Here is an 18911-nt window from a genome sequence, read left to right as displayed (position 1 = left end):
TAGTTTGATGTAAGATATAATAGGACATACATGTATACAATGTAAGCGGGAAGCATGTAAAAATTGGATCAATATTAACAGTGTCTACAGTGCTGAGTGAATTGCCATATCCCACCAGTTTTCTTGCCAATTGGGCCAAACCATTTCGGTTAACTTATTACACATACATGCCAAGCAGTTGCTGACGTTTATATCCAACAAATTGCATAATAGTGGACAAAAAGCTACCACTGTCAGTACAGTCCATAGTCCTGCAACAAAGTTGCTGCAATTGCTGCAGATAGTGCCATGAATTTGTAAGAGATCTCTTAAATTTCACCCACGTCAAATGGCAACTATAATTACCAGTGCCATACGATAGACATGTTTGCACCTTTTCTAAAAGCAAAGAAAAAGCTATATGATTAAGCGAGAGCCCCATTCAGTGTCTTTAAAATTGACGTATTTCTTTTACCACCTATGCCAAATGGTTGCTATTTTAAATCAACTTGAGGTCATTGAATAACATGTTTGTATGACTGCTGTTAGCACTAAGTGCACTTTATTACTATGTATAGGCCAGGGCAGTCTGCAGGACCCATCCATCCTTACCAGGACAGAAATTTTCTTGTTGGGATGGACAGTTACAAAATGTATACATTGTCCATCCAAAATAATTTGATCTTTGTAACACGAAAGTGATGAAAATTGTGTTTTCCTTCGTTTAACAACAAAACTTGGGCAACGAATGGAAGAAATCAAAACTGGAGACAACCGTGGTATAGGCCTGTTCCCTATCGCGATGGGACAACTTTTTCCACCCACCTCTATGAATAGCTTGGGTTATAGCACCGCTGAAAAGGTATTAGCCAGTAAAAAACAGTAACTTTGGATTGCGTAAGGCAAAGTACCATGCTTCAACCCAACTGCTATGCTAATCAGTAGTTCAGTCCTATACAGTTAGTTTTATAATCTTAACGTTACATATGTAGCAGCCTGTATTTTGATTAGAGCGCTTGTTGAATCATATCATGCTATTCAATGTAACGTTACACGTATATCCATTGCTATGTTCTACCAATAGCTACATGAAATGTCCAAAAGGATTTGAAGCTGAAATCTCTTACATGGGAACTTCATGTGAATAACTTCAAAATATTTGTGAAGATGTGGTGATAATATTTGTATTAACAGATATTCTTTAAAGTTGTAAATCGAAATCATATTTCTACTTTAAGTGACTTGTCATTGTTCATCAGTTACAAAAATACGAAAAAAAGTGAAACAAAAAAAGAGAAAAACTTACCCAAGCTGCCTCATTCCTCTGTGACATAGCAAAGAGCAATGTAACATCTAACAGTTACTGTTTGACTGCCATTTCTGTATTAACTAAAAACCAATTTAATTTATTCATTTTTTACAACATTTTATACATGTAATACAATCTGTGTAATTATTATAGTGGTTTTGCAAGTATTATGTTTTGTTGTATTGACTTTTTTTATTCAGGAAGATCTGTCCCTATTTGAGATAAGGAATTTATATGGAATGGAAAAAGTAAAAAAAATATGGAGTCCTGTTTGATATCAAATGTTGCTGTGCATAATGTTACACTTTATTGTGAAGTTTATTCTGTTACATCATGAGAGTTTACTCCATGTCAGTTTATATTGTAATCAATATTAATACAACTTTGTATCCTAGACTTTAATATTCTACCAGTTTCTGGTTCAGCATACTTTACAGTTACTGTAGAATTATAATTTGAAGTGTCTATTTTGTAATGATCATTTTGTAACACCAGTAACACGAAAAACCATTTTGATTATGCAGACCAAATCTTTAGATATGGAAATCTTGCCAAAACTTCATGGAAAATCATGAAAAGAAATTTCATCTTGGGAGTCCTCATCTAGAGTGTGGGCTGCCCCAAAACATGATTGGGACAAAAAAGTATAATAAGTATTGAATTCTGCAAGTCTACATGTAGTTTGGATACATACAGATGTTCAAGCCATTCTTACATATTATGTTTGCTTATTTAAGAAAGTTTTTTTTGTATCAAATATTCTTTTTTTTTTATGTACTAGAAAAAGTCCCACACTATTTTCAGTGTTGCTAATAATCGATTTATGAGATACGACAACAAGTGTAATGTGATTTCTGGCAATAAGAGGTTGAAGTTTCAGGTGTGACATATCGGGTGTGATCAATGAATTTTTCGGCCTCATCAAGATATAAGGGGCACAACTCAAATTTTTGGGCTCAATTATATAGTTTAAAGTCTTTATCAATATCAGCCAAATTTCAAATCATTTTGGTCATTACTTTCAAAAATCAATACGTAAGTGGTGAGAAAAACAAGCTTAGGGCAAACAAGCTGTTCCTTATGCCATGAAATCTTCTAAGACATTGTCAAAACGTTTGACGAATATTGCCTTTGTATTTCAACTATAGATAGAAGTGGGTATCTGCCTTTCAGAAGATTGTTCAACACAAGCTCAATAATATTGTGTTGCCTGCATTAGATAATGATTTGACCTTTTGGTCAAAATTGAATTTTATGAAACGCTCTCTTACACTTTATAGTTATTCCTTCAAAATTTGAGTTGTGCATCTTCTAGTCGAGGCTCAGAACTTATTGATCACCCCTTGTACCTTTGGCACGGTACAGTAGGGTTGTAGCACTGTGACTATTGAATTTGGCTGCAATAGGAGAGAACCCATACAGCTTGACAGAGAGTTAGTGACTTTATATTTTTGCAAAAAGCGGATTGTAAAGACGATAGTGGCAAATCTCATCATGTTGATGATCCAAGTACAAACAGGTGCAGGCTTTTTTTGTTTGACTAAGAAACGGTTAAAACTATCAGGTTTATGCATAACAATAATTCCTATGTGTAGATGTAACCTTAACATGCTTGTACATGTATGTGACTGTGTGCTACCTAATACGATGGTATAGACAGTTGAAACTGGTCCAAGTAGGCGAATTCCGTTGGACTGTACATGTAACTGTATAAATCCTACCTACCGGTACTGTAATAATTGTGTGTCTGAAATCGTGTAACGTTTAATTTTCTTGTGACATTATACGTATGTTGTAATCATGGGACGGTAGCTTTTACACATTGAAAGTCAAGTAAACTCGTATTATATATATATATATATATATTGTATGTATATGTATATCTTGGCCTATATTACTGTTGGTATATCGATGACTATGTATCTGTCAGTCTCTGTATTTATGGCAATAAACATACAAGTCAAGAGATGAAACTTGTATCACATCTTTTTTTGTTATCCTTGATTTGTAAGGAGTTAAAATACTGACGTCACCAAAATTTGACATTTCCTGATCACATTGGGCCATAATTATAACAAGTCATTATTCAATGACCAAAGACTTTTCTACAGAATATACACCCTTTTGATGTTCAAGAGACAACAAATCTTACAAATAAACACTTGATTCCTGCAGTCAGCCAATTCAAAACCTGGGGTTGTGACTCCCAAAAATATATTTTTTTTTAGAAGCAGAAAAGCAAAGTTAACATCAAAACATTAATATGCAATGTTTGCTTCTCAAAACAATGCTTCGAGACAAGTTACTGTAACACCTGGTTCCTAACCAGCTGACAGTGTCATGTTTTCTATGACGTCATAGTTGGTGGCATGAATCAAGAATGATGTGTTCTGTAACATTTTGATGTTCAATATTAACAACAGAAAGGTGTATATTTTGTACAGTTTGTTCATTGAATAACACTTATGGTTGCTTATAAATATGAACGTCTGTTGTATCTTAGTGTCATTAATGACATGGGCACTTTGTGTGTGGTAAAGATTAATATTTACATCTTTGGTGTAAGTTTATAAATACATGTCAACATATATTTTACAACCTTACACCGAAGAGATGTCGAGATGTTATCAACACTGGTATTAGAATACACAGGATGAAGGTTATCAGTACAAGTATAAACAGTGTCTTTATTAGTATGAACCTGTTTTACAAACATGCGAACAATTAGCCTGGGCACCATCTTCTGTAGTAACCACTATGGTTATACCCCCCTCACATTAGCCGAAAATCAATCGGACGACAAGTCTGCAAGCTCTAAATTACGAGGAGACATGACCCTGACGGGAAGGGGGGAACTCTGCCATTTCTTCGTCGGCAGTAGGGTCATGCCTCCTCGTAATTTAGAGCTCGCCGACTCGTTGTCTGATCAATTTTTGCCTAATGTGAGGGGGGTATTAGCAAAGGAAAAGATCGAACCAGCGGTCACTATGGAAGATGGCACCAATGCTAGCAAACACATGCAGTAACATCATGATCACACAAATATACAGTCATGCACATGCTATTAGTACATGTACATGTAGGTCCATGATGGGAAAATGTTTCACCATGAACTGCATGATGAATATTACTAGGACAACACAAACATACATTGAAGTTATTTTTACATTTTCTTTATACATACACACACACATATAATATAATATACTTAACATAATATCACTCCTGGACCAAAACCTGTACAATAATGTTTGTAGTTCATTCGTCTCAGACAGAGAGCCTTACTTTCGAGTGTCTACTATTGCACAGAGCATTGCACAGAGCAATTGACACAACATGAGATGAGGTTATATGGTACAAGGAATACAATCTTGCCCCTCTTGTTACTTTGGAATCTATAGCCCTTGATATCTCAGTAACTGTTACAGACATACATGTATGTCCCAGCAATCCATATTGTATGTGACACAAGTCTAAGCAGTTATGTTAGTGTTTTGTTGGCGTAAAGATCAGGATGTTTGTCCCAGAACTCAGAGGTCCTAGGTTCAAATCCTCCACTGCCAATATTGTGCCCTTGGGACGTTCCTCACTCTATCTAGGTGTACAAATGGGTACCTGAGTTTGGTTGAGGAGGTAAAAGTTGGTGGAAAGAGAATGTTGGGCTCTGTCTTCCAATATTGTGCCCTAAGACAATGGATAATAACTCACTGTCCTTACTCGTTACTGCCTCAGAAAAGGCTATGGGACTACCATAACCTTTAACTTTTTTACAAGTCATAGCATTCTTGTAATGGTTATCACGTTATCATATACATACTATATAATGTGTAAAATGGAATGATCATTAAGTAGCAAAGTTAATGAGCTAACATTAGACAAACCCTACGCACTGAAGACCCTCAGGACCTCAGCAATAGGTGTCCGACACATGGGGCAGTTCTGGTGCCTGTTTGTCAGGGACTTGGCACACTCCATGCAGCAGCACAGGTGGTTACAGGGACTCAACAGGCAGTTCCTCTCCCGCTCTGTACAGATGATGCATTCATTGCCCCTCGGCGAGGAATCTGGAACACATTTTAGAACCAACATCAGGGCTCGAAATACCACTAGCATATGCAGGTTAGTGCAGGTACCACCTAACCTGCACTGGTCCATGTACTGGCATGGGTTTATATATACAGTCATGTACTATGTTGTAGGTCTATCATAGATCTTTACCTGATGCATTTATTGTGTATAGAATGAATAATGACATTGGTTTCTGAACAGATTTTAGTATACTTCCTAAATTGTGGTGCAGGTAAAATTTGTCTGGTGCAGGTAATTTCCAATGTTACAATGTACCTGCACCAGTGCAGGTATGTAGAAAAAAGTATTTCAAGCTCTGAGCATATTTTACAAGCTCAGCTTGGCACAGAATGCGTCTTATTTATGACAGCTATTACACAAACGGCACTTATATGGTCTACTGGCCATCCTATATACTGTAAAGTCAGGCCATAATATTCTGCCGGAAAAGGTACCATAAAACAAGGTAACCTTCAACTTTAAGCCCCAAAGCTGCCTGGTACCATATATGTATTCGTAATATGAGAGAGATGGAGAATGGAGAAGTTATTCCTGGACCAATTTTTCCTCTTACTAAATATTAAATATTATAATTGTTACAAATGAAAATAAACACTCCCAACACTTACGTGACATATCACAGTGCTAGAAAAATTCAAATCTACACGTTTCTATTTACAAAGAGAATTCAGCACTGTACTGTATTCAGAACTATCCGAGGTACAATGCAGATAGCGGGTCAGATTGCCTGGCGGTCAAAGGCCAGAAGATGATACGACCCACAGGAGGGCTTGGATCGAAGATGATCGATAGTACACTGTGTTGTATTTCATGTATGTCATCCTCAAACATATAATTGTAACGACAGCAATAAAGACAAGTCTAAATTTGGTATCAGAGTTTTTAACACCAGTGCACACGAAGAGCGTACAAATAATTCCATAGAAGCCATTGTGATACAAGTATCTCAAAATATCAACTGATCCGAAACACTCGTATTGAACATATTATTGCAGCCCGGGTGTGACATTAAGTTCGTTACACTTACAGGGTCGGCTGTATTTTCTATCATAATGTTGCTTACCTGTATGTCTGTTGTCCTCTGTTTCAGTCCTATAGTTAGTTGCTGAGTGTACATGTTGTAGCATGCTAACTACTGCATGACTAGAAGCATTTAATCCTCCATGTGATCCTGGTCCCCTGTCTCTCTGCTGTGCCTGAACCTTCTCCTTCCATGCTGCAAAGTAAGGAATCATCATGAGATTAATTTAGGCTTAAAATGTTGTAAATTAGGCTTAGGAAAAACAATGTTGTTTCTGGTTACTGTCCTGGAAAAAAAGAGGTCGTAGGTAGGGATCCTCTCCTTTCATCTTTAAGATTTTGGCCAAAGTGATCCAACAAATATAGTTTAGCGATGTAAACCTGATATGCAGTAGTATTTTTGATATCATATTGTAATTGTACAGATACACATTGTAGAAGCAAGAATATTTGACACATTCACAAAAGCACACAACAACTGTCCAAAGCCCTTATCTGTTCCAGCTTGTCATAGACTTGTGAGCGTAATTAATTCTATAGAGAAGGTTCTGTGTGTGGATGGAGTTCAGCACCAGGGACAGGTCTGTGTGTTGATGGTGTTCAGCACCAGGGGCAGGTCTGTGTGTGGATGGTGTTCAGCATCAGGGACAGGTCTGTGTGTGGAAGGTGTTCAGCACCAGGGACAGGTATGTGTGTGTGTGTAGATAGTGTTCAGCACCAGGGACAGGTCTGTGTGTTGATGGTGTTCAGCACCAGGGGCAGGTCTGTGTGTGGATGGTGTTCAGCATCAGGGACAGGTCTGTGTGTGGATGGTGTTCAGCACCAGGGACAGGTCTGTGTGTGGATGGTGTTCAGTACCAGGGACAGGTCTGTGTGTGGATGGTGTTCAGCACCAGGGACAGGTCTGTGTGTGGATGGTGTTTAGCACCAGGGACAGGTCTGTGTGTGGATGGTGTTCAGTACCAGGGACAGGTCTGTGTGTGGATGGTGTTCAGCACCAGGGACAGGTCTGTGTGTGTGTGGATGGTGTTCAGCACTAGGGACAGGTATGTGTGTGGATGGTGTTCAGTACTAAGGACAGGTAATACAGGAAGTTTCTTTTCAATTTGACCACTTAGATGAGTGGGACAGAAAAAAAATTCATCCTGAAGACATAAATGGGTACTGGACTCACCGATCTGCCTGGACTGAACCTGCTGTGGTGTGAGGATGAGGGGGTCACCAGTCCTCACAAACAACACCTTACCCAAGTGTTCTATCAGCCGACCAACTGGACAAAAACATGGCACATTGGTCAGGTTAGCAGGCAGACATGTTAAACTTGAGTTACATAAAGGGGAATTCAATGAAGTGAGGAAAGTCATGTCACTGATAAAAGATCCAGTTGCTTGAGTAACTGCTGTTTGGCACATGTAAAGTGTCTTTCCTAAGGGTACAACACAACGTCAATGGGGCATGGTAGGAGATTTGATCCCAGGACCTACCATTATGCCACACTGATGCCACTTCATTAGAAACTTGGGAGACTTCATTAGAATCTTGCAGTCTTAGTGCTCAAATGTGGTGAAAAGGGATGAAAATACAAACCTCTCTGTAGAACCTGTGCATCTGTGTTGCCACCCATAGTCACCTCTACTTCTGGAATGGTGTACACTGGGTACAGGAATCGTATACCTATAAGTCTCTGGTGGGAGTAGAGAAAGGGATAGAGAAGTTTACTTTTGTAGTCAGGCCAAACTCATTCCATTATATTGATGATATGGACTGCTTAGAAACCACTTAGAAACCACTACCGTCTTGCTGAAAAAAAGAAGCAATTTAATCAGCCAGCACGTCCGCCATATTGTACATTTGAAATCTAGGCTTTGACGGCTGACTGGCTAGAGACCAATAAGGTAAGTTCATTTCTATTGATAAGCAAAACAGGTCAATAGTGCAATGGGCAGGGTGAGCAAGCAGAGGTGAATCGAGTTTCAGTGATGAGGACTCAGCTTTGCATAGGAAAATGGATCCAACAAATCCTTTTCTTTACAATTGCCTGATAAAGTAGTATAAATCTTTATAAAATTGTTCATATCATATTTGTTCATAATTATCATATTATATCATATTCATAAAGTCAAACTATTCCCTACCTGTTTGTGCAGCACATGTTCTGAAATGGCAGTGATGTCCAGGGTGAGAGTGTTGGTACCCAGGACAGCAGTCTGGGAACATGTGCTAGATATTCCTACAGGGGCAAATAACATATAGTACCCGGTACATGAATCGTATATTTTTTAAAGTACGTATACGTACCCATGACTTTGGCAAGTCACAGACAAATCTTTGGAATTGGAATGTGAAAACTCAAGTAAAGTACACATCCTCTATAAACCAATTTTGAACACATTTTGATCTGGATCAATCAAAGTCTAAGGTGTTTTCTTGTCTTTTCTCCAAGCAATTATTTGTAAAATAGCTAACTTGTTCCCTGCTAGCATCGTCTCAACAAACTTGTGAATTGCCTAGTACCGTAACTTAGAATTAATCACTCACAAGAAATGTTGACCACAAAAACAACATATATACCAAAAACTGTAAATATACAACACTTTGCTCTAATTGAGGCCACTTCCCATTAATCCATGCAATAACCTATAATAAGGTGAACACTCTGACTTTGGCAACAACTTGCAGCACTTTTCGGACTTTGAAAAGTTAAAAAAAAGTGCAGATTTTAAACCAGAAAGCATGGTAGTAGTCACCCAATGCAAATTGAACATATTCATTGACAAGAAAGCCATTAATATCAAACATCTGAATACTGCTCCTAGGCTGTCAAACAACTGCATACCTTTTCAGCACCCTGGACAGCACCACAGAGAAACTTCCTATCGTTTAAAAGTGTTCACCAGAAGATATTACCCATTACATTCGTAGAAATTTGAGATTTTGCACATTAGTAGTATACTGACATGGCCTTTTTTTATTACCACCATGAAATATGGGGGTTGTGTTTGGTGTGTATGTGTGTGTCTGTCTGTCTGTGTGTGTGTCCATGTTTCTGGACATTTGTCAGCATAACTTACAAGCAACTTGTTTAAGAAACCCTGGATAGATTGTGATGATATTTGATATGTAATATATGTGTTGGAATCTTGGTTGACCAAGCAAAGCCAAGACAGGTGTTTGGAACAAAAATTTAAGGTAAATAAGAAGTGGTATACTATTATGAAAGTATACTATTATGAAAGTATGGAAAGCATACTTCTCATGAGGTCACTTTTGACTTGGAGGTCCTCAACAACAGCCTCCAATACAAACTGGGCCCCTTCCACAGCTGCCTCTAGACTACTGGCACAGATCAGGTTATTCTGAAAATACAAGAACAGTACCTGTAAGTGTAACTGTACACACAGAAGCTTGACGTTTTAAAAGTAATATCTAAATATCTCAGGACAAAAGCTAATTCAAGAAAGATAAAAATACTAGTAGTGTCCTGTTGGCGAAACACATTGGGTGTTTGGTACAGACCACAGAGGTCCTTGGTACGAATTTTCTGACATGCCACGGAGTTGTGCACACGACTTTCCTTGCTTCAATCTGGCGTTAAAATAGGTACCTGGCTGTGATTGGGGAGGTAAAAGGCTGTGGAAGCAGAGGGTTGGGCTTCGCCTTCCTGTACCGTAAAATACAACACAGTGTTTTCCGCATCTGATCCCCTCAGTCCCAACCCCCAAGCGGGTTAACGTTGGATCACCCTCCAGCCTTCGGGTGATCCTGCTCGCAGTCAGGCTAGTACCTTGGTTTTACACCATGTTATTTTCTATATGTACGAGGATTAATATCATAAGTTTCCCTAGAAATCTTTTGAAGAAGTGAACTAGTAGGTTGGTCGGTCGGTCAGCTGTGGAGCAGTTGGTGACAAGTCTTGTCCATAACTGTTTAACAAGAATATGCTACTACATTGTACTAGTAAGCTACAGGTAAATGGTTCTTACAGCCTGAGGATGTTGGTTGAGAAGGAGTCCCTGTGTCCTGAGGTGTTCCCAGTCCTGATGGATCCTGGACACAGCTGTACTCAGGGCAGTGTTGTCACTATCATACATGGCCACTGCACAACCACACAGGCACAGTTCACCTGGAGGGAGGAAACATTGTCATACAGCACAACCACATAGGCACAGTTCACCTGGAGGGAGGAAACATTGTCATACAGGGATACAGCACAACCACACAGGCACAGTTCACCTGGAGGGAGGAAACATTGTCATACAGGGATACAGCACAACCACACAGGCACAGTTCACCTGGAGGGAGGAAACATTGTCATACAGCACAACCACATAGGCACAGTTCACCTGGAGGGAGGAAACATTGTCATACAGGGATACAGCACAACCACACAGGCACAGTTCACCTGGAGGGAGGAAACATTCGTAAATATAGAATACAGTACCAGCCTGACCACGGGAAGGCCGGAGGGTGATCCAACCCGCAGGAGGGTTGGAACTGAGGGTGATGCGGAATACACCGTGTTATATTTTATTTATGTCATACCCACCTAAGAAAACACATATTTAAATGCAAAATGCACCAGAAGTTGAGAAAATGTTGCGTCCTTGAACAAAAGATTGTAACAACAGCAATTCTACATCCGAATCCAGTATTCAAATTTTCAACCGTGCCATATTCGGCCCTTTCAAAATAGTTCGATTTACTCGAAGGAAGCCTGTGTTATACAACTTTCGAACCTGTGTGATACGGAAAGTTATCACTCGATCCAGAACACCCGTATTGAACGTTTTTGCTTCACAGGTATGACATATAATCGTCATTATCAGCCGAAAATAATTTCATCAGGTTGGTAGAATATAGAATATAGGAGAATTCTTGCACACAACCAGGTTATACTTACTACATGCTGATGTTTCGATGTCTATCAGACAACTTCCTACAGAGCTTCTGACTGGAGTTCTGCTTCTCACTGCTATATGTAGCCAATGTAGGTGGCACTTTTGTGGTGAGAACACCATCCCAAACATGGCTAACTTTGTATCCCCCCTCGTACCGGTTCATCACTGGTGGGGTTGACTTTCTTATCTACACTGCCTCCGATCTACCGGATCCGCCTGTTGTCTTCCCTGTTGAGATAGTGTTCCCATGTTTGGGAAAGTGTTCTCGCTGGAAAAGCGCCTCCTACATTGGCTACAAATAGCGGCAAGAAACAGAACTCCAGTCAGATTCTGAAGCTCTGAGGAAGGTGTCTGACTGACACCGTAAAGTAAGCACAGTATAAACTGATTGTGTACAAGGATTCTCCTATTATAAATTAATAATCCAGTTATCATTAGGTTGGTAAATACTCATTTGATACTCATATACTCCACTGACAAAGCTGTAACTTCGTAATAGGTATTTCGGAACAAATTTGGAGAAACTAAGGTCTCTTTGAGGAAGTTTTGTAACTCAGGACAGTGTTTATAAGCTGTAGTGTGTTTGTCAAACTAAAGTTTACCTGCGATTCTTGTGCCCAGAAGACCACATCCTATCACAGCTATCTTTATCCGCTCATCGGGAACTCCTGTGTCTGTTCTCACATCGCTTGAACAGCCTCCATTCATGTCTCACTCGCTGTTGACAGACTTTTCAACCTCCTTGGTTACAAAAGCGTTGAAGAAACACCACTGTCACAGTGTGCATGGCATTCCATCTATGGAATAAACCATTCAGTCACCCCAAAAGGTAGGAAGAATTAGTTATTCTTTTTGTATACAACAAATATGTATACAACAAATATCTATATGTATTATTATATACATGTATATTTTTGACTGTTATATACGAATTTATACGTATTTTAATGTCTATTTATAACATTTTATTTTGCAAAAAAAATATCATGTAACCCTGAGTTGAAATAGACTGTTCTATTAACCTATGACCTGTAAAGATGGCGTCCAGTCAGGACGATAGCCCGTCGGGATGCAGACATTCGGACTGTCCGAGCTTGTCCGCCCGGAGAGTGGTCACCAGTGCGGCCAGGGAGAGGTGGAAATTACTGGGAAGGGTATGCAGAAATGTTTAATCATAGCGAGATGAGGATTTTCACCGTTGATAACTCTAAACTCTAAGTGTTAGTGTGAGGACCCCTGCCTATAGCTTGGCTCTCAAACTAAGTCGAAGTTGTTCTTTTTACAGTCTGGTATTCTGAAATCATCTGAAATTGAAAATTGGTCGAAAAAAGTCAGAAGAAGAATTCTGAAATTGTGCATTGTTGATACATATGTTTTTGATTAATTATTTTCACACATGTCGCATAACCTACCTACCTACCTACAGGTACTAGTCCCTTGACCTCCAGGTCGTTGTTGTGACAAGGGGACAAATAAAGATGGCAACAAAAATTATGACACCTGTAACATTATTGTTTATCCACATTGTTTACTTATGCATGGTGACACTTATTAATGTTGCTGTTTTTTCTATTAATGTTAATGTATATGTTATTAGATATTTATACATGGTAAAATATACTCGTCTGTATTGAACCTGTAAGAAAGAAGTAGAAAAACAGAAAGATTTGAACCCGCGCCAAATCCGGGCTGCCAGATCACAAACCCAGCAATGCAAACCACTACGCTACATTTTAAAGGCTGTCAGACGTTTGGCATGGTCGATCGATTGGCGGTACTTGAGCCCCACTGATACAAACACAATTGAATGACCATTTCCAAGGAGAATTTGTATGACATATGATCTTTCATTTATTTAGGCTCTAAAACAGCGTGCAACCAACGGCAAGGTAGAGGCCATATCCGTGCGCAGGTTTGAGTCCTTCGGTCTCCTGAAAACACGGAAGGCAAGAGAGGATGATTCCATTCCGACTGAGAGGGAGGGGGTCAACAAGGAGGACGCTAAGTGGTTCCAGTACACCTGTGATCTTGTGCCCAGCTTTAAGATGGACATCAGGTTTGTAGCAATTCTTTCTGTTTTCCTTTAATATTTTATTAGATTCATTTGAAAAAAACAAATAGAAAGACATTAGCAAAGAGGTGTTCATGTTTGCATTTGCACTGTGTCATAATCATTGAATGAATTACATTACCTGTTTTTTCTCACTAGTTGCACATGTTACTACTGTAATATGTATGGCAACAAAAACATAGCTTCAAAAGCAATCAGCACAAAATGACTGCACAATAATTCTCCTGTATTCTAAAAACCATGTATACAGGAATATGAATGAAATGGCAGGTTGACATAGCATCTGTGTTAAAAGGCTTCAAATGTTGGTCTAAAAAAAGTAGATATGAAGTTGGAACATGGCATAACTAGATTGATAATGTCTCTGCTTGTCTTTGGCATGCATGTACTAGATTATCATGTGATTTTGTCTGTCCATAATTAGACATTGAAACTTGTCTACAACACCATCTTGATGTGAAGGACATGTTGATGGTTGCTGTCTTTAGTGCTTTTCATTCTAAAATCTTTCAGACAACTTGGTGGTTCTTTCACCTATGAGGCCTTGATTGGGTTCAACAATACAGGAAATGTCTGTAAGTATTAGTAGCTGATTTTCAATTTGAAGTTTAAAAAAAAATGTGAAACTTCCATACCTTTCAAAAATTACTGGTATGTGTTTATTGTCAATACTTTCCATGATTGTTCTTTGTGATAAATGTTTTAGGTATTTGGCCATCAGAGGAGGTCCTGACATATTACTGTCTGAAGAACAAAGAAATTTTCAGGTAAGATGAAAAATGATCTCTTTCAACAACTTGTTGGTAATCATCTACATTTATGTCGGAGCACTTTTCAGCTCACTAGCCAGACTTCAGGTTTTTTCTGTTTGAACTGGCCCATTTTCTTCACCAAACCAATGACACAAAAATGATGAACACTTTTTTTCAACTATTAGGGACCAGAGAGTCTGTGAACTAGGAGGAGGGATGACATGCCTCGCTGGAGTAGCTGTGAGTATATGTACAGATGTATAACTTCTTCTGAAGGTAAAAGCCATGTATGAGAGAGCTTCTAGCATTAGCCTCCATACTCAAACTTCTGCATGTAACAGAGCCTAAATCACTTGTCAAGAAGAGTAGACCTGGCCCAGTGTGTTTGGCTTAAGACGTAAGCATTATAATAGCAAAGCCACATTGCATTACAAGTAGTTACTTGAAAGAGCATCATGCTTCACCACAATTGAGGATGACAAAAGAAGAGAAATTTTCATAGCTCTTTCGTTAAAAGTTTGTCACTGATAAATTGTCCCTCATTTCAGGTGGCTGTTGCATCTGCAGCTGAAGAAGTTGTTTTGACAGATGGCAATGAAAAGTCTGTGGAAAGTATCCTTTTGTAATTGTGAAATCATACCTGTATGTGGACGTTGAGGTATACAATCAGGGCCTAAAGCCAGCCAAACAGATGAAGGTAGGTATCATAATGATTGTTGAAGTTTGAACAGCAGCAACCACAGCTACAAATGTATGTGCACACCACAAAGTTACATACATGTAGGGACACAGGGAAATATATCTGCAAACACAGAAGGGGAATTTTTGGGTGCAGGGTGACCCGGTCATCTTGATCACTGGAGGTTTTCAGAAAAACGGCTGATGTTTGCTCATCCATTGAAAAAGAGTAGATTTTCATACACAAAAAATACTTGATTCTCTTCTGATCTAATGCATAGCATGCCCTTTCAGTTTGTTCATACTCTTGTAGCATACCCTAGTGGCATGTAGCACTAGGACAGCAAGTTTCCGTGCTGTTTTAGTAGCACCTCAGTTACTTATAGGGAGCGGATACTAGCCCTTCCCCTTTTAACAGGTTTATATGCTTTAGACCCCTCCCTACCTAAAGATGGTGCAACCTTCACCAATCAGTTGAGTCATAGGGACATCCCTACCCTTTTAGTGGGATCCTTTAAGTTGTAAAATATCTTCCTTGACAACGTTGTGACTGAGATGTGGAGCAGATTGTAAAGAGAAACTCTGCCCAGTTCAGAGACACCAGGGTTACCTGCCAGGTGTTAAAGTGGGATGAACAGGACCAGCTGGACAGACTGACTGGGGTTTATGATCACGTCATCTGTGCAGACTGGTAAGGTCAACTCTCAGGCCACACCAATTTTATTTCTTGTTTCTCGGATTTTTTCAGAAAAAAGTTGGGTCGGTTGGTCGAGAAAAAAAAATTAAAAAAAACTTTTGCAAAAAGTAGAGGGTAGGAGATATCGAGAGGCTTACTCAAGTTACAGTTAATTTAGGGAGTCCCTGGTAACAAAGTCCAAAGTTTGAAGAAGAAGTATAAACGCACCATTCAAAAAATAGCTACTGGCATTTGAGGCCCATAGTTAATTTGAGAAAGAGGAGGCTGTGAAATTTTGTCAACACGAGGTGTGGCCATCAATTTGAAAAGTTTTTTTTGTTTAAATCGGAAAAAAAAGGGTCCGGAAATCCGGGAAACAACAAATAAAATTAGTGTGGCCTCAGTAACATAAAAACTTTCTGCCTTACATTGTTCAGGGGTACCTATAAAGCATTTGCACAAGTTTTAGGAAATGTGTATTTTTTATGAAAAATGCTGAAATCGCTAAGAGAAAACGTACAATTGTTATGAAAAATGTATGAATCACTATGCAAAAAGATACAATTTTTAAGTAATTTCATGTTGCTATTGAAGTAGTAACTTTGCAGAAATGTCTGATTGTTTATGTATTATGTGCAGTGCATGTGTATGTTGCTAGGGGGCACTTTTGTACTAGCTCTGCAATGTCATATGTGTGCCACAGAAAGAATAGTAGATAATGAAACCATGTTGCATGTAATGGTACTTTTTTTATAGCAAGCTGACAAGGGGGCCAATGGGATTGTGTGAAAACTATGTTAGATAATTGACCAACCTGATAAATCTAACATTACATTGTTTTGTACTTATAGACTCCAAAGGGAATGTTAGCAGCTTAACAGATACTGTAAATGTATTTAAGTTCGCAGGGATTTAATTTCGCGGTAGCGGGAAAAAGGACTTTTCGCGGTGGAGTTAAGTTTGCGGTAACACCATAGACTGCAATCTAATATCATAATAGATAAATGTTCGCGGTGGTTTTAAGTTTGCGGTGAAGTGGTCACAGCGAAAACCGCGAACATTAATCCACCTCGAACATTTCTGCATTTACAGTACCTGGCAATTGGAGTTAGGCCTACCTATTGGAGCTTAGCATAAGAAGTAATGAAATACAAAATGTAAGACAATTTAGTTGAGTACTTGAATACCCATTTCAACTTTGATGTATTTTTCCAGCCTGTTCTTTGACCAGTACAGACAACCCCTCGTGGACTGTATCTACAGAATTCTCAAACCAAACGTGAGTACCTAGTTACATATACATTGTACACGAGCATCAAGGTAACATTATGCATTTAATGCTGTTTTTTACAAGACCATGCTGTTGAAATGGCAGAGTGGGTAGAGTGTTCACCATGCGTTTGGTAGGTCTTGAGTTTGATTCCCAGCAGAGTCATACCAAAGACTTTAAAAATGTGCTGCTTTCTCTGCTAAGCTCTCAGCACCAATGAGAAAGATTATGGGAGTTAAAAACACATCACTACCAGTGGACTAGCCCCCTGCTGTAGTGACTTGTACAAATGTGTGGCCCAAGGGCTACAGAAGTGGAGATGGGAGCCACCCCTAAGCATCTGCTACAGACGCACGGGCAACATTTTTTTACAAGACCATCATTAAAGTAGGTTATGCTAATTACAACCTTATTTGCACAGTCAATGAGAAAAATTTAAACAATAACTGTACAAATATTTTGTAATGTATGAGGTCTCGGAACTCTTGTTTTAGGGCGTGGCCACAATCTTTGCACCTCGGCGTAACCAGACACTGGAAGATTTCTGCAGACGAGCTGAGCCGTTCTTCAGGGTGGCGACAGTTGAAAACTACGAAGAAGTCGTCTGGGCTCTTCATCTTAAGGTATCCTTGCCTTATCTTATCTCTTGTCAATATAGAGTAGCCATCAGTTTGGCGTGAGTTTTGATTGGTGGAAGAGCCATAAGCTATGATGGACTTGTCTAGAACAAATGAGAACTTGAATTTGAAAGACATTTAGCCAAGTACAAAATTTCAAAGGGATGTTGTTGTTGTTTAGTTGCAGACAGAAGACAGAGACAGGTACAACCCAGATATCCACTATCCCATCATGCTGTCCCTCATCAAGCAATGATAGCTGTGGACAGCAATGCAGCTGTTCCTACCTACTGTACAGACCAGCTGGATAGTACACTGCTGTTCCTGCATGGTACCCAGAATCAACTGTAACACCTACAACTTTCTGCAAGTTTTTTTGACACATTTCCTTTATTCTATGATCTTTAATTGCAAAATGTTTTTTTTTAATCCTGATGTGTGTGAGTGAGCTGTGTAGGCCTGGGAACGTTCATGAGGACTGAACAACTGTTTTCAGTACCTTTTATCTTCTATGTTATATCCATGAGGTTTTGACTCGTTGTACAATTTTTTTAGAATTCACTTACATGACTTAATCATGTTTCTAGACTTTGTTTTAAAAATTCCATTGTACCCCAATAATAACTGCTGCCTCTGTGTATAATGTGTGAGATGGATTAGTCAGCTTACAAAAATATAAGTCTTCCTTCTTTTTAAGGGCCTCTTTTAAGTGTGTATCTTACTGGGCTGCACCTGTGGACGACAAATTATTGCGGCAGCTTTGGCTTCCGTTCACACTGATGGGTAAAATACGTGACCTCCACAAACAAAATGGCCACGCACGGAATGTCACATCCTCAGTTTCGGCCCTACATTTGATACAATATGACTTTATTGAGAAGAGCATGTTGCCGCTGAATATAAAAGCGAGTCTACAATGATTAAGGTTCATCAAAAAGAGATTTGCAGTGATTTACACCTGTTGGCGATTACTTCACATCTAGTTTGTGTCCATTTCCCAATGTGCTTTTTTTATAGAAAATTTGCCATTTCAGGCAACCGATTGGCTCTTGTTGGCGACAAATTGGCGATGTGTTTTCGACTGTTTGGGAATGTCCTTCGCAAACAGTGGCCAACAGGCATGGCCCAGTGAGATGTACAGGGTCTTCCACTGACTAATGAACAACTGTCTGCCTGTAAAGCAGTCATGTCATCATGTATCATTATACTAATCAAGGCTTTATTAAGTCAGAAGTTAGTATACTACAAGGTACTGTAAATGCATTTAAGTTTGCAGTGATTTAATTTTGTGGTACGTAGAGCTGTGTACCTAAGCAAATTTTAGGTGCAGGTACAGGTACATGAGTGTAGGTACAGGTCCGGACCTTTTTCAGTACCTGAACTACTTGTTCAAATAATGGTCGATCTTTGATGACAACAAAAGCATGTTACCTGTAAATGTGAATGGATTGTTGTGGTTACACTGTTACAGTAAGAAACACAAAATTAGAATTGCTTTGAACATAAATGCATTTACAGTAACATCATTTTCGTCTTCACTTATTTAGTCATA

At 39.0% G+C, this 18911-nt stretch overlaps 2 protein-coding genes across 4 annotated transcripts in view; one reads left to right on the top strand and one right to left on the bottom strand.

Moving 5' to 3' along the window:
* LOC118429263 (L-carnitine dehydrogenase-like) overlaps positions 1–12085 on the bottom strand; it is a 38055-nt gene extending 25970 nt beyond the window's left edge. The window contains exons 1-9 of one of the 3 annotated variants that reach the window (XM_035839741.1): positions 11898–12085; positions 10759–10799; positions 10381–10479; positions 9648–9753; positions 8533–8627; positions 7985–8081; positions 7572–7667; positions 6441–6593; positions 5179–5352 (exon numbers count right to left, since the gene is read on the bottom strand). In XM_035839741.1, coding sequence (XP_035695634.1) covers positions 5179–5352; positions 6441–6593; positions 7572–7667; positions 7985–8081; positions 8533–8627; positions 9648–9753; positions 10381–10479; positions 10759–10799; positions 11898–12003 — 967 coding nt within the window. In that variant the 5' untranslated portion in view covers positions 12004–12085. Of the gene's footprint in view, positions 1–4210; positions 5353–6440; positions 6594–7571; positions 7668–7984; positions 8082–8532; positions 8628–9647; positions 9754–10380; positions 10521–10758; positions 10800–11897 lie in introns of those variants that run through there. The other 2 variants (XM_035839758.1, XM_035839750.1) reach the window with 2 other exon arrangements.
* A 216-nt stretch (positions 12086–12301) lies between these two features.
* Positions 12302–18911, top strand: LOC118429285 (calmodulin-lysine N-methyltransferase-like). Its single transcript, XM_035839769.1, has 10 exons — positions 12302–12449; positions 13155–13351; positions 13880–13941; positions 14073–14133; positions 14304–14358; positions 14667–14730; positions 15352–15487; positions 16688–16751; positions 17237–17365; positions 17541–18911. Exons 1-10 carry the CDS (start codon positions 12333–12335, stop codon positions 17613–17615), a joined length of 960 nt encoding a protein of 319 aa, XP_035695662.1. The 5' UTR covers positions 12302–12332; the 3' UTR covers positions 17616–18911.

Source organism: Branchiostoma floridae, chromosome 1 (genome assembly GCF_000003815.2).
Source record: "Branchiostoma floridae strain S238N-H82 chromosome 1, Bfl_VNyyK, whole genome shotgun sequence".
In the NCBI taxonomy this organism is placed as follows: Eukaryota; Metazoa; Chordata; class Leptocardii; order Amphioxiformes; family Branchiostomatidae; genus Branchiostoma; species Branchiostoma floridae.
The sequence above is the reverse complement of the archived record's forward strand: the minus strand, read 5'-3'. Positions and strand labels throughout refer to the sequence as shown.